General features: G+C 41.4%; 2 protein-coding genes and 1 pseudogene across 6 annotated transcripts; 2 read left to right on the top strand and 1 right to left on the bottom strand.

The window, feature by feature from the left end:
- Positions 1 to 4: 4 nt before the first annotated feature.
- On the bottom strand, positions 5 to 1492 carry ERG28 (ergosterol biosynthesis protein). The gene is made up of 3 exons (XM_078580647.1): positions 1297 to 1492; positions 246 to 452; positions 5 to 168 (listed from the first exon to the last, which is right to left on the bottom strand). Exons 1-3 carry the CDS (start codon positions 1409 to 1411, stop codon positions 104 to 106), a joined length of 387 nt encoding a protein of 128 aa, XP_078436773.1. The 5' UTR covers positions 1412 to 1492; the 3' UTR covers positions 5 to 103.
- Positions 1493 to 2183: 691 nt separating this feature from the next.
- Positions 2184 to 3933, top strand: LOC144708029 (ubiquitin-conjugating enzyme E2 2-like; annotated as a pseudogene). The gene is made up of 6 exons (XR_013582622.1): positions 2184 to 2603; positions 2728 to 2775; positions 2877 to 2969; positions 3405 to 3492; positions 3590 to 3675; positions 3737 to 3933. The product of XR_013582622.1 is annotated as a ubiquitin-conjugating enzyme E2 2-like (transcript).
- A 6538-nt stretch (positions 3934 to 10471) lies between these two features.
- On the top strand, positions 10472 to 15882 carry LOC144707344 (endo-1,4-beta-xylanase 1-like). Of its 4 annotated transcripts, none has more exons than XM_078580445.1 (8): positions 10472 to 10523; positions 10702 to 10781; positions 11636 to 11982; positions 12069 to 12228; positions 12813 to 13219; positions 13784 to 13961; positions 14045 to 14581; positions 14650 to 15882. In XM_078580445.1, exons 3-8 carry the CDS (start codon positions 11636 to 11638, stop codon positions 15745 to 15747), a joined length of 2727 nt encoding a protein of 908 aa, XP_078436571.1. In that variant the 5' UTR covers positions 10472 to 10523; positions 10702 to 10781; the 3' UTR covers positions 15748 to 15882. The 4 variants fall into 4 exon arrangements, with proteins under 4 accessions (XP_078436571.1, XP_078436572.1, XP_078436574.1 ...); XM_078580446.1 differs by lacking the exon at positions 10472 to 10523 and adding an exon at positions 11436 to 11499 and having other exon boundaries at positions 10701 to 10781; XM_078580448.1 differs by lacking the exons at positions 10472 to 10523; positions 10702 to 10781 and adding an exon at positions 10855 to 10982.
- Positions 15883 to 22370: the final 6488 nt, after the last annotated feature.

The following is a 22370-nucleotide window of genomic DNA, read 5'->3' as shown; positions in this document are numbered from 1 at the left end:
TGACTTTGTCAACGGTCAATGATCCCATGATTAATAAAAAAAGAATTTCACAGAAGATTTAATCCAGAACAGAAAAAAAAATTTTAAATTTAAAATTTGTGCCTTATTCTCTTTTGGAGCCTCTCCGAGAGCCGTTCCACTGCAGCAGCATCCAAACGATCGACGTTCCTGCCCCCAAAAAAAAAAAAAATCGAATCCGATTTTAAAAAATAGTATTTAAATCGAATCCGATTTCCGGTGAGCACCTGCGAAGAATCCGACGGTGGATAGATTGGCGGCGGTCATCGTACGGTAGATAAGATGTTCAGTTAGAAAATGGCCCAAGGCGTAGATGAAGGAGAGGAAGGTGGCGGCGTAGAGCGGCTTGTTCTCGAGGTTGAATGCGCAAAGAAAGCAGAGCGTGCAAGTCAACAGCGTCCACACTCCAAATGTTCTTCCGTGAACTTCATTCACTGCAAAAAAAAGCTAAGTTTAATTATTTCGCTGGTCAGATCTGCTCTTGTTCTTGCGTTCGATTGTGGTCAAATGCGACAATGGAGAGCCGATGCAGGACATATCGTCAAAAACGACGTAAGTAGTCCAGAAATTGAAGAAATTCTTGGCGATATCAAGAAAAACAGCGCAACTAATCCAGAAATTGAAGAAATTCCTACACATATCATTATAAACAACGTAACTAGTCTAGCAATTGAAGAAATTCTTAGAATTACCATGGAAAACAAAGTAACTAGTCCAGAAATTGAAGAAATTCCTAGACACATCATGAAAAACAACATAAGTAGTACATAAATTGAAGAAATTACTCGTCATATCATGGAAAACAAGGTAACTAGTTCAGAAATTGAAGGAATTCCCGGACATATCATTAAAAACAAGGTAACTAGTCTAGAAATTGAAGAAATTCCTCGGCATCTCATAAAAACAGCGTATCTAGTGTAGAAATTGAAGAAATTCCTCGACATAGTTTGAAAAAAAAACATAATTAGTCCAGAAATAGAATAAATTCAAAGACATATCATCAAAAGCAACGTAACTAGTTCAGAAATTCTAACAAGGGACGTCGAGACGAAGTCAGATCTACGTGATTTTCATCAACTTCCTCCGGTTGCTGATTTTTCCCGAAATAGAGCTGAAAGCATGCCCTAACAGCATGAAATCAAACGAAAAACACGAAATGTCCAGAGAAATACAGCAGGAAATTTCCAATCGGAAATGTCCGTGGGAAGCTCTGCAATTTGCGCGGTCCGATTCGATTCAGACGCAGACTTGAGATATGAGAAAGAAGAGGAAACGTACTGCTGGCATTGGAGAAGACGGCGAGACGCAGCGCCCAAATGTCGAAGAATCCGAACCAGACGGCTGCAAGGCGAAGAAATCCCACCAGCATCAGCCACCATCCCAGCGCCTTCATCTCTCTCTCTCTCTCTCTCTCTCTCTCTCTCTCTCTCTCTCTCTCTCTCTCTCTCTCTCTCTCTCTCGATCTCTCGATCTCTCGATCCAAACACTTCAAATTCCAGTAAACTATTTATACTACCACCGTATTAAATATCACGAGAGAGAGAGAGAGATAGACGGAGAGGTAGAGATAGAGGGAGAGTTAGAGATAGATAGGTATATAGTCATATAGAGAAAGAGAGATAGAAAGATAGATAGATATAGAGATGATATAGAGAAAGTTATATATAGTGAGAGAGAAAGAGAGATATATTTAGAGAAAGAGAGATGGAGAGATAATAGAGAGAGATAGACAAAGAGGCAACAGAGAGAGATAGAAATATATATATAGAGAGAAAGAAGTATAGAGAGATAGAGATATAGAGATAATAGAGATACTAGAGAAATAATTGAGAGAGATAGAAATGTATATAGAGAGATAATAGAGAGAGATAGAAAGATAGAGAGATATAGAGGGAGAGATGGAGAGATAGAGAAAATGGAGAGAGAGATATCGGAGAAAGATAGAAAGATAGAAAGAGATACTTAAAGAAAGAAATAGAGATAGAGTTAGAGAGATAGATGAAGAGAGAGAGAGAGATAGAAAGAGTTAAAGAGATAGATAAAAAGAGAGAGTTTGAGAGATAGATAGAAAGATATAGAGGGAGATAGAGAGAGAGAGAGAGTTAGAGAGATACTTAGATAAAGAGAGAGAGTTTGAGAGATAGATAGAAAGATATAGAGGGAGATAGAGAGAGTTAGAGAGGTACTTAGATAAAGAGAGATAAATGGATAGATAGATAAATATGGAGAGAGATTGAGAGAGAGAGTTAGAGAGATATAGATAGATAAAAGATAGAGTGATAGATAGATAGATAGATAGATAGATATATAGATTGGTAGAGTAGATAGACAAAGATAGATAGACAGATGTATACATAGATAGAGAAAGAGAGAGTGAGTGATGGAGTGAGAGAGAGAGAAGTCTGTTGTTGCTTCGCCCTTGCCACGATCCTGAATCGTCCAGTCGGAATTCGCCGCTCCTCCAGTTTAGAATCCGAACTTGGCTGTTCGTAGAAGGCGTGACTGAATTTCCACCAGTAATGGCGTCGTCCGCGCAGCTCTGGCTCATGGCCGATCTCAAAAGCATCCGCAACGAGCCGCCAGAGGTCGAATTTCTCGGAGTTTTTTCTCTATAACTCTTCTTAACAGATCTTGTTATCGAAATCCGAAGTTAAGATGTCTGAATTGTTCATCTCGTTGCGTTTATTGCATTTGATCCGGAGGAATTAGGGATGCAGCGCTAGCCCCTTGTCGGATGAGAACTTGTTCGCTGGGAAGGTAATCGGGCTTCGGCTTCAACCTATTTTGGTCGATTCCGTCGTGATATTCCATTTTCTGCATCGTTTTGTTCGTGAATTTGATAATCTCGCAAAGTTTAGGTGGCGTTTTTGGTCTGAGATTGACGTTCGGCGATAAATACCCGGAGAAACCCCCTCGTGTTCGTTTCACTCCCGAGATGTTCCACCCAAATGGTACCCTGGACTTATAATTCAAGTTCTTTGATCTGAATTTACACATTTTATCTGCCAATAATCAACATTCTTCTTTCAAGTTGTTTGTCGATCACACAAGCGATAAAATCTTGTTATCTTCTAGCCGTCTGCATAGAATGTCAGGTTCACGATCGACAATACACTTAAAATAAACGTATTGTTTATGGCAATCGAATTCTCAGACTCATTCTCATCATAATTTAAATTCAGACTGGGCGTCAACTGTTAGTCTGGTATTTATTTGAACAACAGACCCATTTTTAAGAGATTGATAGTTGTTGGTGAATAAAAAGAAATCATAAGAATATGTTGAAGAAATCATTTTTTTCTCACATGAAGTCGAATAATGCTGGGTGCTAACTTTCATCAGATCAAACTATGATCAACCTTTTGATTTAGGAGTGATATTTGCAGTTTTCAGTGATGGAGCTCTGTGCATGGATATCATTCAAGGCGTTGGTCCCCTTGCCACGATGTCTGTACGATATTGACATCGGTCCAGGTCCATTTCATCTCTCTCTCTGCTTAATTTTTCCATAATTTTTTAAAACTTTTTTCCTTAAACTTGAATTTATTTTATTCTGGGAAAATTGTTTCAGTTCCTTCTCACCTATCCAAATCCAACAAGCCCAGCAAATCCCGAGGCGGCCCACCTTTTTAAACAAGATCTCCCAGCCTATGACAGGTCCTCTCTTCATCAATATCTTTGTGTTTTATCATTATGTTCTCCAAATTTTTGATCTCAGGAGAGTGTGGCAGTGCGCCCGAAGATCAATAGAAAAATGACATCATCATTTCCGAAAGACATCACATGTCACCAACAAGCCCCACATTGAGCTTACCTGAAAGTCTTGGCATGTTGTTAGTTTGGTGTTGGTCCTGGTCCGGCCAGGTTTTAGTGTGGACCTAAATCTTATCAAAAGTTAGATTTGGTTCTGGTCCAGTCTTATCTAGTCCCAGTCCAGTCATCTTGACTAGTCAATTGTCAATGTCAAAGAAGAAAAGTAAAAAAATTGACTTGAACTTTTTGCAAAAGAATAATGCATCATAAGCTAATTTATAAAGTCCATCTTGGAAAATAAAAACTCTTTTCCTAGCTCCTAGGGCGCTTCAATTTAATTGTTGCACCACATCCAACATAGCATCGTTTTGCCGCTACCTTGCTGCTACAACCTAAAAGACGCATAGACATACATCCCCATTAAAGAACACACAACTAGAAAAGATATTCCAAAATTTTAGCTGATGATGCATCTCCTTATCCTAGGTGGTGACTCATGCAAAGTCAATGCTGCTTTTTGGGTAAAGCATTAGCTGATTAAGGGTGGTGCTGACAAGGAAGGGGGGGGGGGGGGGTTGATTTTTGTGTGCTTGGAAGTTGATTTTTGTGCATATGGTGTCATAACTAGAGGATGCATAGGAACATATCATTTATCAAAGACTCATAGACACACAATGCGCTAGGCAGGACCAATCACTGACGAGCATGCGTTACAAGGGTGGAGCGGTGGAACCGACATTCTAGAAGCAAGTTTGAGGAGACAATCAGGTAGGTTACACGAAGTACCTTCTGCTCATCAACGATATAATAGTTGATGGAAGTATATGTCGCCGACAAGCCAATCACACATTCATATCTCACTCCATGTTCATTAATAGACCACATTCATTATATTGCATGTATGATGCTTATAATGAAGTCTAAGAATGCATGATTGGACTCGGCGAATTATGATAAAATCTTAATATGTAGATCACTAGTCTTTAAGCATGTGTTCTAAGTATTCATATGCAAAGGATATTTGAGATGGACATCGAAGTATTCTGATAGAATAATACTATCTAGGCTCAGTCATATGATGAGTATGGCCGGTCCCATATCCATTAGTGTGGGAAAACTAAGGATAAACAGTGTGTGATCTTTAGTGGAAAGTGTACATTGAATTGATCCACACGAATCCATGAATGGTATTATATCAAACTGTCAATTAGGTTGATCCACGTCATGGTTGTGTAAGCGGTCATTACACTTGAGACACCAAAGATGTCTCGTGGATGCACAATTATACTTTGACTATTACTTACGTGCCCCTAATCATCGAACTCTAAATAATCTTAGTTCGAGTACATCACTAAATTCACAAAGATGATTGAGTCGTCAATGCGGGATCATCCACCCTCGAAATAAGAGGTGACAGCTCAAGGAAGATGATGTGATCAAGTCCTTGGCCAATGTAGTGAAATACCTAAATAAGAGTTCTTCGATAATTTCCAAATGCATTCGTACTAACTCGAATGAATGATTAGGGTTTTACAGTTGACCATGCCCTAAGTCATCCTAGAAGCGTCAAGTGGATGAGAGACTATACATACATGATAACCGATGATGAACATCTTCCATGAGTGAATCGATACACATTCCTTTGTATCTTCTAGAGCACAAGGTTTAGCTTAGCACTCCATGTGTTAGAGAGTCAACGTATTGATTGGTTAAATCGATCTGACGTTAATTAATCTATATGATGATATAGTTAATTAATTTTAAAGACAAAAAAAAGTTATCAGACCACTAGAGTCGTTAACTAGACTAATACATGAGCCTAGAGGGTCATACGCAAATGGTTTTTTGGACGTCGTATGATATACTTAAGTTTTTGAAGTTTTTATGAAAAATATCCACTTAATATAAATCAGGGAAGTACTTGAAAAGAAATTTATGACATGCTAGAATTGTTCAAGGGCCTTCCCCTTCTTCTCCTTTCTTCCCACACTTCCTCTCGACTCTATATGTAATTGAGACGACATAACGACAGCTAAGGAGATTGAATGGGACTCGTCAACGAGGAGGAGATCTGACATGTCAAGGATGTCATGGATACTTCTTGAGGCTACACACATGAGCCGCTCCATGCGAATCATTTGAGGATCAAAGGAATCATAGATGCGATTTGTGTCGAGGTACTTTGTTTTAATGATTTTAATGATATTGTTTGATTCCATTTAAGTCTTCCGCTGCGGATTATTTGATTTGTTCATCCATGTCAAGGCCTATAAAACTCAACGATAACCAAATGTTAGACTATCCAAGCCTCAATAGCGCATAGCGAGGTGCAACGACTCTATAAATTCTCTTTGTAATTTAGTACACAATGTTCTCTCTCATGGGGCTGACCCCACTACGCCTTCCTCAAAGTATGATACACTCAAAGGCCCCACTACTGCTAGACTTGCTGCACAAGATCAAGTTTGAAAAGTTGCAAACTATGAAACCAGTTTCCACAAGTTTTTTCATGTGACAAATGGTCTCGGTTTGATCCATCGTCCAATGTGGCAAACCCTAGTTATGGTCATGTCCATGTTTTCCTCTTAACAGGGTTTTTTGAATAAATTAAAAAATATATTTTATCAATAAACACAATGTTGGATATGACTGACTTAGAGTTGTGCTCATGAGCCAATCTAGTCGTGCTTGATATTATTTTTTTTCATCTAACTTTCCTATTCGATGTAACACGACAAACACCAGGATCGAGTGACTCGTGTCACATCATAGGGAACATACGAGACTGTGTGATGCAATGAGATCAACTAATGCGAACATGTAATAAATTCAACAAGAAATACGGTGGAAGCCAGGTGATTTGGAGACGTAAACAAATAACTCAACATGAGGGATCTGGGAGCGGACAGGCTCCCAATAATCTGAGTGTTCGGCTGAAATGCGTATGGTGTGGGGAACATTCATCGTCTGTGAGCATCCACGACTGTCACTGCAAGCAACATTGTTTAGACACCAATTAAAGAAAATTGCTACGCTAATTCGGTGGCGAATCCTATATTCACCGTTGAATTCTCTCGTGGTAGTGGAGCAGTCAAAGAAATCAGCACTAAAAAATATAATTAACTGCACTGTAAGAGGGACAATAGTCATAACCTTTGGGTCGATGAAAAGGGCACGACGATGATGATCCATAGGGTTGGAGTCGCGAGTTGACTGGGTTGTGCTCGACGACTTCTGGTAGCATAGTTGCGCCGCGGAGTTGACTGGAGGCTATATTTCTGCATACTCGGGCGTGCTGACCGTCTTGGGACTGACATGGTGTAGGATTCCGTGTTCTCGCCTCAGGCTTAAACCTCAAGGGTGAACAACTCCATCACAGATGAAGGCATGGTGACAATCAATTCTAGAGAAGAGGTTATGGAGCGTGCTGTCCCAATACAATTGTACTGACTGAGGGGCATGTGCCCTTTTGGAAAGAATGATGAAATCTTGCCGGATCAAGGCAGATCGATCCGTGATCGACAGTGTGGGAATCTTTGCAGAATGTGACAGAACTCCGCTAAAGAATGGAGCTGGGGTTGCCAGTACAACAAGCGAGGATGAATGAAAAGAAAACAAGGTGTTTGTTTCACCTCGCCACTCCCCTTTCCCACACAATACAAGTGTTTCATCGGGCATATTAGGGGCATCAAGCGGTACCGAGAAAAGATCGAAATGCACGACATCGCTAGAGAATGATCAAAACGAAGAGATACCCAAGCAATTGAACAAGGTGGGAACATTCGAGGAACATTCGCGGTGAGAATTCTCCGGGTCGATGACATCAAGAATGAGATGCTTTAGTGTGGAATTTCATGCACCGAAATGCCACGACACAAGTAAATTCGACGAAGAGAATGCCCGGTGTCCCTATTTGAACTATAGTGGTCAAACCGTTGATGAAGGCACGCCGGATTGCTACAGGGTCATGAGGGAGAACACAAGCATCTAATCAATGGTCGAGAAACAAGAAGAAAACACTTCTCATGAAAAACAATGTAGACCATTGCTCTTTCAAAACAACAACTTCCAACTATCAGTTTTGATCTGGATCTTCAACAAAGAATAACAAGCATTGCCTCCATGTCCCCCCCTCTTCTTATAGGAAGGAGACATCAGTTATGGGGTCTTAATGGGCCTCTTTTGGCTTATTGGGCGAACCCTAGGGGAAAGTCAAACATGGATGCCCCCCTCCCTAAAGAGGCAAATTAAAACATCAAGCAAACAAACACATACAAGGGGGAGGCATGTACTCACTCAGGAGGGGCCTCCTTACAGTCCAAAGACGACGAGAAGAAACTAAAAACAACCAAGGATGGGACTGTACACTAGAGTGAGCCGTCAAAATAAAAAAATACAAAGGGACACGACATGTACCAAGACAACGTGAATGGAACTTCTCAAACCTGGCAGTGAAAATGTGGATTCTTCACGTCGGCTTGGGCTCCACGAAGTGTCTGGTGACGAGTGTGAACGCGTTCGCCTAGATGATCCTCCCTCACTATTTCCCCGATGTGGGGATGCATACTCTCCCCACAAATACCATCCATTCGTCGTCAACTATAAAAATATTTATCATTGCTTTTTATTGGAAAAAACACATCTTTATGCGATGGACAAGGTCATCTACTACTCACAAACCAATCCAACTATGCATGCTATTGTTTTTTATTTGAAGCTTTTTATTTTTCCTTATTTGGGGACCACACACTTGGCCCTCAAGACATCAGCCTTTTGTAATAAATAGTTAAATATTGTATGTTATTGGTTATTCAGAAGTACGTATTTCTCCTAGTTTGTTGTAGGTTTGTTGGATGGATGACAAATTGTCATCCGTTCCATTCATCTTCTGTTGGGCTATGGGGCTATTGTTTGGTGCATGAAAAATAACTTTTTAGTGGAATAGAAGCTAAATATTTTAAAAGTTCTTCAAGTTCTTTACTTATCTGGCCTGTAGAAACATCCACGTAGCTAGACGATTGTAGGATTTTTTCTCCTCCTTTACCTATTCTTGAAGAAATTATTGATCTTTTCACCATGAAGAGGTACTTGTGGAATGAGAGAAGAAAAAAGGTGCAAGAAGCCTTATTAGTTAAGCATATATTACAACATCTTTTAATTTTCTGCGTGTCACTCCTCATCCCCATATATCAATCTAGTTAATAACTTTAAAGGCCTAATACAATTTATTATCCAACCTCAGTAATTAATAATACCTACATGTAGGTTAATTAATCAAGAATCCATTAAACCAAATTGATAGGTTAAGTTTCTAGTGCGTAGGGTGCGAAGCTACACCTTGTGATCTAGAAGATACAACATAATCTTTGAAGTCTCTTGTGTAACCTTGTTCATCATCGGTTACCAAATATGTATAATCTTTAATCTAGGTGAGACTTTGAAATGGCTTAGGGTATCGCTAATCGTCGAACCCTAATCTGTCATTCGATTAGTACTAATGCAGAATAGAGATATTAGGAGAATGCCTTCTCTAATATTATCATGACCCATGCCATAGATTTACTTGCATTATCTTCCTTGAGTTAATCTCTTGTTATACCAAAGGTTGATGACCCTATCTTGCCACTCAGTAACCTGTGTATACTTCTTACTAAAATTGAGTTAAGATTTATTTGAATCCCATAGTTAAAGACTAGTAAGTTGTCGTCAAAACTTAATCCTTTATCCACGATACATCTTTGGTGTCTCAGGTCAACATATCATTTATATAACCGTGAAATAAATCCACTTGCTCGATGTTTAGGTATTGAAGGATCCATACAAATCAATTGAATGAATTATTTATCAAAAAAACACCTACCATATGTCCTTAGAGTCTCTATATTAATGGTCATTCGATCAATCTTTCTTATCATGTAAATAGGATAAAGTAGTTCTATTATATCTAGATAATTTGATTCCCAACTCAATTACCAATCAACCATGAATATTTAAAATACATATTGAAACACTAGTGATCACTGTACTTTGATCACATCATAATTCACCAGGGCACATTGCAGGTATTCATGGACTTCATTATACTAATGAATACATATTTCTTTCAATAAACTTATGGAAAACTATAGTTTTAGATTGTCAGGACATGGGTGATGGATAGAACGGGACGAAGATCGTCTCGTCCAACTTCCAGAATCAGAGCAGGAACACGGACGGGACGGTTTTTTCCTCTGGGACCTTTGGACGGGACAGTTTTTTCGTCTAAGTGGGCGAAAACTGTCCCGTTCGAAGGTCTTGGGACGATTTTCGTCCAACCTTGCAGAGGGGATTATTTGTTTGTCCTGGGATGAAAAAACCATCCCGTCCGCATCCCTGCATTGTATGTAAAACATGGCCGAATGACTGGGTTGACGAGTATATAATATCCATCATATTCATCACATGTCATCGTCCAGAGTGGCCCTAAAGAATAAAATATCATTTATTATTGGTTATTTAGATGGATCCACAATTCATCATCTCGCAAAAACATCAAAATATTTCCCGCATCACGTCATCCAAACAGAGATGACAAACAGAGATGAGAGATAGATGGATGGATATATGTAGAGAGACAGAGAGAGAGATAGATAGATTTAGGAATGTGGAGAGAGAGATGTCATCTCTTACTTTGAAATTTGAATGTAACACTGGGGGAATCTGAAAAAAGAGAAAGAAGATTTCTTCAGAAGGTCTCTCGTCGCTTCTCGTAGGTAAAATCCTTCTCCATCTCGCAAATTCCTTGTTCTTTACTTGATAATCTTGTTCTAAATATGACGATGTCGTAGATTTTGAGTTGTCGCGGTCGGCATTGAATGCCAAAGATTCAATAGTAATTATTCCAGCCTGGATCTCACTTTCATTGACCGTCGGTGTTTCCTTGAGGCGCAGTCGCGTCCGGCAAGATTGGGAATTCTCAAAGAAAATTTCCTGCGTCGCGCCGCGGAAGACGCGGGAAGAGCTCGGGAAAGGTGAGCCGTGAACTGGAGGATTTCGTTTTCATTGTTTTTTGCGGATAGATTTCGTCGATCTTTGTTGCCAGCTGCTTGAGATTCTGAGCGGCGAATCGAGAAGATTTGTCAGGAAATTGACTTTTATATCTCTAACGAGTCAAAAGTTTGAACGTGTAATTGTTGATGCGAGATTGTCTGAGGTCAAAGAATACTTGAAATGTCGGTAAACCACGATTTTTGATCATATGATGCTGGAATACTAGTCTATTTCTAGCTTAATCAGCCGTTTTAATTGGGGGGGGGGGTTGGAACCAGATTGTCCAATCATCCGCTTCCGGTGATTCTGGAGGAAGGTCCCCATTCCTCTTCGATTTGATTTGCACATGGTTTTCTCTCAGTTTTTCTTCCCTTCTCGTTGACCTCTGGTTTGTATGAGGCCTGAAGATCCTACTTTTAATGATTGCATATTGAATTGAATACTTATTATCTGGTAATCTTATAATTAAATGATAAGTACTTCAGCGCCGGTGCATGTACAAACTGCTGAACTTTTGAATAATTAGCCAGAGATTATTACTTCTGAATCGTCTATGAATTTATTCTAAACGTTCTTTCGTGTTATTGAATCATTAGCATCACCTTGGAACGTTTGCTTTTGTTCTTTTATTGTAGGGAACATAAAATCTCCGGTGGAACATTCACATTTTCTTGATTTCTGAAAACATTCCATCCATAAGTATTCTTCTTAGTCCCGATCTCTACTTCCACATTGAATAACATTCTTTGTCTTTACATTTAAATAAATATTTAAAGTTCTTGATCTCACAAGTTCCAATAGTTGAAAAGTTCTTACTTCCTATGTTTCCTGACAGATGAGCCAGGAGGAGAATTTTGAGGGCAATATAATTCAGAATTATGATTTCACCAACGAATTATGTTCATGGCATTTTAATTGCTGTGATGCATATGTGGTAGGACAGACATCTGGAGAACCGATCAGAGTCACTGCAAAGTCAGGTTCTTCTTACGCCGTAGTCACAAATAGGACAGAAACCTGGCATGGACTGGAACAAGATCTAAGTGACAGGGTCTCTCCAGGTTGCATTTATCTTGTTTCTGCGTGTGTCAGAGTTGGGAGATGTAGTGGTGCTTCTTGTTCTGTTCAAGCTACACTTAGACTGGAGAATAATTCTACGACAGACTATGTATTCATTGGAAGGTAGGATATCCAGATTTTCTCTGTGTCTTGTTCTGTACTACATACTATTTTTACTTATTGATTTTTTTCATTTCTTCTGGATCCAGAATTGAGGCTTCAGAAGAGAAGTGGGAGCAGTTGGAAGGCGAGTTTGTTTTAAATACCAAGCCAGATCGTGTGGTTCTTTACTTTGAGGGACCTCCCCCCGGCGTAGACCTATTAATCGATTCAGTTTTGGCCATTCCTTCGAGTCATAAGCAGTTAGAGGTATGCCTTTTTACTTATCATGTGTAATGAGATCTTTGTAGTCTGGTGAAAAGAAACAAAAAATACCCTGTCCTTTTAATATTTATGACTTTTCCATTTCAATCATGCAGGTCGATTATGATCTTGTCTGTTATAGGATCATACCCTTGGTATCCCAAGAAAATCACATAGATATCTGATCAAACTAATCACCATGACATTGCCAATGATGTCATTGACAAAATGAGATTAGGTCTGTAAAACATTCATGTCGTTTTATTTTAATGTTGCTTCAACCGAAAGGTTTTTGTAATATTTATACGTTTCAAATGCGATCTATTAAATCCATCGAAACATATAGTTTAATCATTGATCATATCAAAAGATTGTTTGAACAGATTGATTGGATTTGGATCTGATCATTTAGATCGGTAAATGTTAATATGTTTTCATTCATTTTGGTTAACTGTCCGAATATATCTTGAAACCCCAATTGTCAAAGATATGGTTCTGAGTTCCTATCTAATGCTGATATGAAAGTTACGTATTTTTTAACATTCCTGATTACCACTGATGTTCTTCCATCTCTGCCATTGGAAGCAAAGGCTTCTCTGGTTCCTAAACTAGAGAAGAACATTATTGAAGACCACAATTTTGTTGGCACAACTTCCAGCGTTACCACTACTGCCGGTGAAAGCATCTTAAAGAACCCTCGGTTTGATGATGGCCTCAAGAACTGGTCTGGACGAGGATGCAAAATCTTTTTGCGTGGATCGGAGGGTGATGAAACAATACATCCTTATAAAGGAAAAAGAGTCTTCGCATGTACTGGAGACCGCTGCCATACTTGGAATGGAATTGAGCAAGAAATCACTGAGCAAGTTCAAAGGAAACTCGCCTATGAAATGACTTGCGTCGTTCGACTATGCGAAGCTTCTTCAGATTCTGATGTTCAGGCCACTCTGTGGGTTCAATATCCCAGTGGGCGAGAGGATTATATTTCCATTGCCAAGTCAGTCTTCTTCTTTATTATATCATAATATTTAGATTTCTTTAGTATATTGTTTATTATTATTTAGATTTCTGTTGATATATTTGCAAATAGGATAGTCTGATCACGGGTGTTGCTTGGTGCGGTTTGAATTCTTGAGCAGCCCTTTGCACAGCCACCTTTCACTCCGCCTACTGTTCAGGGCCTGGGCTGAAGCAAATGGGCTATTTGGTTGGTTATTTATAAAAAAAATTGTAAATTAAATAAATGGCTCGTTTAGGTGATAGTTTAGAGGTTCGGTCAGTGCGTGTTCAACTTCTGTTTAAAACATAAAATTTGGCTGAATTTTTTGGTCATAAGTGGGCGTTCTGATGTCGGACACCCGCATCAGACTTTAGTTCTGCGGTTCGGTTGTTATGGGCGGTGCACAGTTCATTTTTTCACACTGAAAGCTCCCTGCTTACTTCCCAAGCCATTTGGGGCAGTTGAAAATTTCACCCTGTTGGGGCGAATTCCCGCACAGCACCATGTGACTTTCCCTATTTGTAAATACCCGTATTTTAAATCAAAGTTTTAATATTTCAGAGAGCGGGCTTCTTCAGTGGAATGGACTCGTCTTCGGGGAAAGTTTCTCATCAATGGGAGGCCGTCGCGGGTTGTGATCTTTCTAGAGGGCCCACCCTCAGGCACTGATTTCCTGATCGCCCGTTTCAAAGTGAAACGTGCAAAAAAGCTACAGAGTTTGCGGCCCCATGCTTTAGAGGTGATCCGCTGTTTTCTTTAACTTCAAATTTAAATAAACCACTGTTTTCATTTTACATAAAACTCATTTGTTATCTTTTGAAGAGGGTGGTGTTTGGGGAGAACATCATCAAGAACAGTTCTCTAGAGGACGAGCTCTTTGGGTGGCATGTGATGGGATCCTGCACTCTGAGGCTCTGCCACGGATCGCCAATGTTGCTTCCTCATCTGGCCAAAGACTCGCTGGGCCACCATCTTAGGCTCAGTGGCCGTTACATTCTTGCCACGGACCGCTCTCAGAATTGGATGGGCCCTGCCCAGACCATCACCGGCCGAGTGCTGCCCCACACAACCTACCAAGTATCCGCTTGGGTCCGCGTTGGACCCGTGTCTAGTGGACCCCAGGATGTGAACGTGGCACTTTGTGTGGGTGGGTCCCGCTGGGTCAACGGCGGCCGCATCCAAGTCAATGACTCTCAGTGGCATGAGATTGCGGGGTCCTTCAGACTGGAGACCTCGGCCGAGGTGGCAGTTTTTCTCCAGGGACCGGCTCCTGGCGTTGACCTCATGGTCGCTGGTCTCAATATCTTTGCCGTTGACCGGGTCAGCCGGTTTGCATTTCTCCAAAGGCAGACTGACATGGTAATAGTTACTCTGTTTTGATTTTTGACTCTCTCTGGGGTAATTATATTAACTAATTATTTACTTAGGTGCGGAAGCGAGATGTGGTAGTGAGTCTGCAAGGGGGTGCTAATCAGCATATGTGGGTCAAAGTCCGGCAGGTAAAGAACAGCTTTCCATTTGGGGCCTGCCTCAGCCGGTCAGCCCTGGACAACGAGGACTTGGTGGACTTCTTCCTTGAGAATTTCAACTGGGCCGTATTCGCCAATGAGCTGAAGTGGGCTCACACAGAGCCCGAGCGCGGGGCACAAAACTACGACGATGCAGACGAGATGCTCGCTTTCTGCGAGCGTCATGGCATCCCCGCACGAGCCCATTGCCTATTCTGGGAGGTTGAGGAGACGCTTCCTGTCTGGGTCCGGTCCCTGTCCCAGCCCGACCTTTCTGCGGCGGTCCGAGACCGGGTTGACTCACTCCTGGCTAAATACCGTGGCCGATTCCGCCACCTGGACGTGAACAACGAGATGCTCCACGGATCCTTCTTCAAGGATCGGCTGGGGGGACCTGCTGCATGGGCCCACATGTTTGACCTGGCCCACAAGGCGGATCCCAGCCTGGCCCTCTTCGTCAACGACTACAACGTGGAGGATGGTAATGACCCGGCATCTTCTCCTGAGGCCTATGCACGCCACGTGGTGGAGCTGCAGGAGAATGGTGCACAAGTGGGGGGCGTGGGGATCCAATGCCACATAGATAGTCCTGTGGGGCCCACCATTGCGGCGGCTCTGGATAGGCTGGGGGAGCTAGGACTGCCCGTGTGGCTGACCGAGGTTGACGTGGCCGCTGCAGAAGAGCACGTGCGGGCCGAGGATCTGGAGGTGGTGCTGCGGGAGGCATATGCGCATCCGGCCGTCGGCGGCATCATGTTGTGGGGCTTCTGGGAGACCGCCGTGTGGAGGGAGAATTCACACTTGGTCAACGCTGAGGGAGAGGTCAATGCAGCCGGGCAGAGGCTCCTCGACTTAAAAAAAGAGTGGATGACGGTGGTAGAGGGTGCTGCGGACGCGGATGGCGAGTTTAGATTTCGTGGTTTCCACGGGTCTTACGTCATCGAGGTTGATGGAACCACCCACTCTTTTGACGTTGACCATGGAGACTCCCCCTTGACTGTTGAAATATCCCTGTGAATGAGACCTTTCATTCCTATCCATAGTTGCATGTTTTTCCATCTGATTATAAGGATCATGTAAACATGGGACTGGTCATTGGCCTTCAGGTCCAAGTTTGCAATAAGAGGAATAAAATCGTCTTCGTTTTTAAAACCTATCCAAAAAATAAAGAATACTCTGTATTGACCAGTGGTAGATATCATTGAACAGTGGATTGATCAATTCCTCGTTATTTGATTCACATTTATTAAAAAATTCACCGCAACCTCTACAGCATATTCGTATATACTCTAATAAAAAAAGTTCTACTTGGCATATCTGGGTAAACAATGGACTTGACATAAGAAACTGGTTTTCCTATTGGGAGGTAGATGTAAAGGGAGGGATATGCTGGTAGTAAGATGGTCGCTGAGATGAGAGACTATTGGGTGGATGGATTTCACTGTGTGAAGGGATAACAATGTTGCAAACTTGACTAAGGGAATGGATAATTTTTGGAATGGACTTGGCTAAATGAGTGAACCAGGGCAACCAACTCCACTTATAGTTTCTTATTTTCTGATCTCTCTGCTTAATATGGAAACTATATCTTATTCAATCTTTGATATTTGTATTCCCTTGATTATTATTTATTTTGATTCAAAATTTTATTTGAAATGCAATTAAAAATGAATAAATTCAAATGACGTCATTGAGAGCAGTAATGTATGTTTTGATGAATTTTTATTTAGGGCCTTTTTAAAATTTGAAGATATACTTTCCATATTAGGATCAGTAAATGTATAAATTCAAAGACTGAACTAATATATTGAAGAAGTCATTTTTCTCATAAGTCAATCAATCTTGGGTTCTAACTTTCATCAAATCAAACTATGATCAAAATTTTTATTTATGATTGGCTTTTGAAGTTTTTAGTGATGGAGCTCCGTGCATTGAATTACAGTCTCTCAATTTTAACTATACATAAATATTTTAAGTTCTTGATCTTACTAGTTCCACTAATTGAAAATTTCTTATTTCCAATGCCTCCCTTCAGATGAGCCCACAAAAGAATCTTCAGGGCAATATACTTCAGAATCATGATTTCACTAGCGAGTTATGTTCATGGCGTAGAAATCACTGTGACTCTCATGTGATAGGACAGACTTTCGGAAAGCCAAGCGGAGTCACAACAATGCCAGGTTCCTCTTACATTGTAGTCACGAAGAGGACAACAACCTGGCAAGGACTGGAACAAGATATAACCCAAAGGGTCTCTCCAGGTTGTAGTTATTTTGTTTCTGCATGGGTCAGAGTTGGGAGATGTAGTGGTAATGATTGAAAATTCGTCAAAGAAAGTGTACCGGAGTCCAGCTTGGATGGCTTGGAGTGGATCTTCTAGACCAACGTAGGGGAGACTGAATCCTCTTCTGCAAATGGGGGCTGGAGGGTCTCACACCCTTATATGATCCAGGGACCACAACCATCCTTTTATAGGCCTTTATGGGCATATCAGTTTACAAAACCACCCATTAGGGTTATGTAACTGACCCGGTTTCTACACATTTGTGCAACCATAGCAATATGAACGATGCCTTAATCACGTTCTTATAAAATTACTTTAGATGAGATAAACATTTGCACCGATAACCATAGAATTACAACACATTGCGTGTAAGCCCACATTGAGATCCAACAATCTCCCACTTGGGCAATACACACATGATCCTCTCGATGACTGTTTATCACAACCTTATGAGCTCAAAATTGATTATTATATGGCGAAGCATATTCCAACAGTCTCGTTCATTATCAATCGAACATAGGACTGTAACAGCTTTACTACTATTTTATGCAGCTAAGCCAAAACAATCACGTACATTCTTTTGATAAATAACATAGATCAACTATGGATGTGTAGAATGGAAATTTCACAAAATGTGATTTAAAGTGAACATATCTACTGGTCCTTCTTTATGGAGATCAGTGCTCAAAATGGATAGACTTAAAACAACCTTCATTTCTGCAGAAATATTTACATGACTACATTCAAAAACATCAAAAGCAAACTCCCACTTAAATTCACAGTTCTTCACAAGGGAGAACTCCCATATGAGCAGTATGCTCTAGAAATACCTTAGGCAGTAAGCCTTTGGTAAGCGAATCTAGAATCATGGAGTTTATCCCAATATGCTCTGTATACATCTCCATTTTAAATTCTCTCCTTAACTACTAGGTTCTTGATGTCTATATGCTTAGACTTGGTCAAGCTCCTATTGTTATTGGAGAATAACACAGATGGCTTATTGTCACAATATATCTTAAGAGGTCTTTCAATCCCACTCAGAATTCTAAGACCAGTGAAAAATTCTTCAGCCATAATCCTTGATTGGATGCCTTGTACATGGCATGTATTCTGTTACCATGGTAGCAGATGTTTTTAATGATTATTTAGCCCTCCTCCATGATATGTCTCCTCTTGCATGCAAAAATATGTATCCTTTGGGCCAACAAGTATTCGCATAAATAACACCACATCTGCATCTTAGTATTATGAATAGACACACTTTCATAATCAGATATTGTCAATTCAACATCTCAATTAAAAGTCTACTTACATGAATAAATACCAGACCAATACCACCATTTTAATTAGCCATATGTGCACTCGATTCGGGCAAACACCTATTTTCCTTTTGGCCGATAAGTGTCCGCATAAATATAGGGCACATTATAATCTTAAAGTAGATTATATACATCAAAATGGGTATCACGCACACAATAATTCTCATTCACCAATTTCAACGTTTCCAATTCATCAATCAGATAATGTAAATAGAAATCACATAATTGAATTGAATTCATAATCAAAATTGGTTCTTTTGCATAAATAAAGAATTAAAATTGATGAGAATATCATGATTTATGCATATTGAGCTACCCATTTATAATCTTTCCCCATTCCTTAATGGGCCATTCGCTCGTTCAAGTATTGGCGGTCATACTGGCATTTCACAGTATTGGGCTCTCAAAAGCATGAAAATACAACCCATATTCCTTTTTTTTAAAAACAAAACTGGTCAATTCGACTGCTCACCCCATCCCTTTGGTCAATTTGACCTGGGTGAGCGGTTCCTTAAAGTGTCTGCCCTTTCCTTTTCCCTTTATTTAATTTTGTGGCAGTCACTTTAAGCGACCACTCACCCCGACGGTTGGTCAATTTGACCTGGGTGGACAATTGCTTAAAATGACCATTCACCACCCTTTTTTATTATTTCTTCTTTGGGCGACGGTTTTAAAAAACCATGGCCCTCTCATGCAACTTGGCGGTAGACTTTCGCCACCGTCCTGTAGCCGCCGGCCTTAGGCCATTTGCCATAGCCATACCGGATGGAATGCCATCTTTATGGCATGCATAAAAAAACATAATACATTATTTTATACCAAAGAGTTTCCAGAACACGAAAAGTCAATGACAATTGATGTTCTGAATGTTTAAACAGCATGTGGTAGAAGAAAAAAAAAGCATCCAAAAGACATTTTCCAATGTCAATTGTTGACAAAAACATAAGACACTTGGATTAACTCACAGTGAATTCTATCAATGAATGCCATAATACCACTTGATAGAAAATTCGTCAATAGAAGCGTACCGGAGTCCATCTTCTTGGATGGCTTGGAGTGGATCTTTTGGACCAATGTAGGGGAGACTGAATCCTCTTCGGCAAATGGGGGCTGGAAGGTCTCTTGTCCTTACATGATCCAGAGACCACAACCACTCTTTTGTATGCCTTTATGGGCATATCGGTTTACAAAACAACCCATTACAGTTATGTAACTGACCCAATTTCTACACATTTGTGCAACCATAGCAATATGAATGATGTGATGGAGCGCGTCCAGACGACGTCAACGAATCATCACTGGAGCTGTCATCATCATCATCACCGCCGGTCCGTGTCCAGCCCGACTAGTAAGCCAAAGCATCTGTGAGGACACCCAGGTTTAAATACTCCAGGTAGAGCACGTCCGCGCATGTGTTCGCATTTTAATTATCTGTTTTCAGTCATTTTAAATTCTGTGTTGTGTTCGTCACGACGAGTGCACCATACTCGTCATGACACGTCCGTAACATCACGTTTTCGTATGGTTCGTATCGTTTTATTTTCACGTCTTTTGATTTCCTAATTTATTTATTTATGTTGTAAATGGGGGGGATCCCTTATTGGACTCCCCCTTCTTGGACTCCTTGTGAGGGGCCCATCATGGACCTATATAAGGCTATGATGGGACCACATTTTATTTAGATATGGAATTCAAGTTGTTTGCAGTTACTCCACATTTTCAGATCTCAATTTGGGAGAAGAAGAGGAAGAAGAGGAAGAAGAGGAAGAAGAGGAAGAAGAGGAAGAAGAGGAAGAGGAGGAAGAGGTTTCTGCGACCCCTTGGCCAAACCCGTCTGACGTCGTCGTGGGGTGTTTCCCAGTCGAAGACCATCAGACATGGATTGAGGCCAACCTTTCTTGGCCGCGCCCTACCAAACTGTGCATTTGGCGTCAATGGACAAGTCAAAACAGCCGACGCTGAGCCTGTTTAGCCGCAAGTAATCTATCTGGTTGATGCCAAGCGCAATCCAGTGTTCCTCTGGTGTGTGTGGCTTGGCATTAACTGCAGTTACCGTCTTCCCGCCGCCGTTCAATTTGCACAGCCGGCGACACCTAGATCGCTCCATCAGTTGGTCCCCACCAAAGACCAATCTTTGAATCACCGTTTGAGCCAGTTCTCCGCGGTAACCTTGGACGGCGCAACCATCTCATATTTGGTCCCCCTTGGGGTCCTTTCGTGTGATCTTTCATGCATTCGTGACTGCATGCCACCAAGTGAAGTCCCATAGGCCCAATCTTTTCTACTGAATCACGACATGGACGATCGGTTGACCTCACGGTGATTTGTCATCAATAGAGATCCCACACGGCGCTGACCTTTAGGCCAGTAGTTTGTGCATGTTCTTCCTTGGGCATTGATCAGGCACTGACCACAGTCTGATCACTGCACCGCCCACGGTCCGACGGTGCCACACCCTTGGTAAGACCTTGTATTTGCCTGCGCCACGGGTTGCACTGTCCTCGGTCCAGTTTGCACCACCCTGACTGGTCTTTGCAACATCCTTGGTGTGGTCTTGTACCGCCCGTGGACCAGCTTTTCACGGACCTCACTCCATCCCTTGCACTACCTGCAGTCTGGCCCACGGTCTGGCCTAGTGTTGCTCGTGGTGGTCACTACATCTGTTGCTGGCTTTCGCCAAACCCTGGCCACCACACCTGTGAGCTGCCACCCATCCTCTCCTCTCTGGACTCCTTTGACTGCAGCTCCAGCCCCACCATCATTGCCCTGTTGAGCACCCCGAGCTTGCCTCCAGCACACCTCCATCGACCTGCCCACACCGGCCCCTTTTGCACTTGAGAAGACCCGGATGACGAATGTCGCTACCAACGAGGTACATCGTTCCCTTGCTCGCCAGTTACATTACGTCTTTCAGTATATTTTTGACTGTGCTCCACCGCGCCGGGTTAGATTAGGTAAGAGAAAATTGTCGAGAAAACTACAATTTGAGTGTCTTCCTAGGTACGGGCCGAGCTCGCCTGTTACGTGCGAGCCCCTACGGAATTATTCCGTTCGGCGCCATAGTCACCATCATTGCTCCGACGAGGGTCAGAAGGTCACCGTCATCGTCATCGGTCGCCCGCTTCGGAGCTCGGAACTCGGCAAATCCCCACTCGTTGGCCCTGCACGTACACTCCACCTAGGTCATTTGCATCATGTAGTTGCATTCACTTAGTGAATTACCCGTCAGATGACGCCATCGACGACGTCCGACATCATGATGCCTTAATCCCGTTCGTATAAAATCACTTCAAATGGGATAAAAATTTTCACTGATAACCATAGATATACGACACATTGCGTGTAAGCCCACATTGAGATCCAACAGGTACATCTTGTTCCTGCGTGTGTCAGAGTTGGGAGATGCGTGTGCCTGTTCAAGCTACACTTAGACTAGAGAATAATTCTACCTTAGACTATGTATTCATTGGAAGGTAGGATATCCATATTTTTGTTGTGTCTTATACTTAATGATTTTTGTCATTTCTCTTGGATCCAGAATTGAGGCTTCCGAAGCAAAGTGGGTGCAGTTGGCAGGGGAGTTTGTTCTAAATACCAAGCCAAATCAGGTGATTCTTTACTTGGATGGACCTCCCGCTGGCGTAGACTTGGTAATCGATTCAGTTTTGGCCATTTCTAGGATAAGATCTAGGTATGCCTTTCTATCTTATCCTAGGCAATGGCATCTTTGTTCTTTGGCAAAAGGAAACAAAGAAACCCGTCTTTATAAAAGTCATATGATGCTGGAATACTGGTCAAGTCCAGTGATTCATGAGTAAGGTCCTCACACTTCTTTGATTTGATATTTGTATGGTTTTCTCTAAGTTTTTCTTCCCTCATTGACCTCTAGTTCGTATGAGGCCTGAAGATCCTTCTTCTAATGATCTTGTAGTGAAGATAACGCTGATTATTTAGTAACCTTTTAATTAAATAAAAACTACTTCAGTGTCGATGCATGCATGAAAAGCTGAACTCTTGAATGCTTAGCGAATATTGTT

This window comes from Wolffia australiana, chromosome 9 (genome assembly GCF_029677425.1).
Source record: "Wolffia australiana isolate 7733 chromosome 9, ASM2967742v1".
NCBI classification, from domain to species: domain Eukaryota; kingdom Viridiplantae; phylum Streptophyta; class Magnoliopsida; order Alismatales; family Araceae; genus Wolffia; species Wolffia australiana.
This window is presented reverse-complemented; position numbering and strand designations above follow the sequence as displayed.

What these genes read in the sequence shown, in the direction of transcription:
- ERG28 (XM_078580647.1), bottom strand. Translation starts at nt 1,411, where the DNA reads ATGAAGGCGCTGGGATGGTGGCTGATGCTGGTGGGATTTCTTCGCCTT. An exon ending in CGTCTTCTCCAATGCCAGCA is followed by an intron (nt 453 to 1,296) that starts GTACGTTTCCTC and finishes TTTTTTTTGCAG; the next exon opens with TGAATGAAGTTCACGGAAGA. An exon ending in CACCGTCGGATTCTTCGCAG is followed by an intron (nt 169 to 245) that starts GTGCTCACCGGA and finishes TTTTGGGGGCAG; the next exon opens with GAACGTCGATCGTTTGGATG.
- LOC144707344 (XM_078580445.1), top strand. Translation starts at nt 11,636, where the DNA reads ATGAGCCAGGAGGAGAATTTTGAGGGCAATATAATTCAGAATTATGAT. An exon ending in TGCGGCCCCATGCTTTAGAG is followed by an intron (nt 13,962 to 14,044) that starts GTGATCCGCTGT and finishes TATCTTTTGAAG; the next exon opens with AGGGTGGTGTTTGGGGAGAA. An exon ending in TCCAAAGGCAGACTGACATG is followed by an intron (nt 14,582 to 14,649) that starts GTAATAGTTACT and finishes TTATTTACTTAG; the next exon opens with GTGCGGAAGCGAGATGTGGT.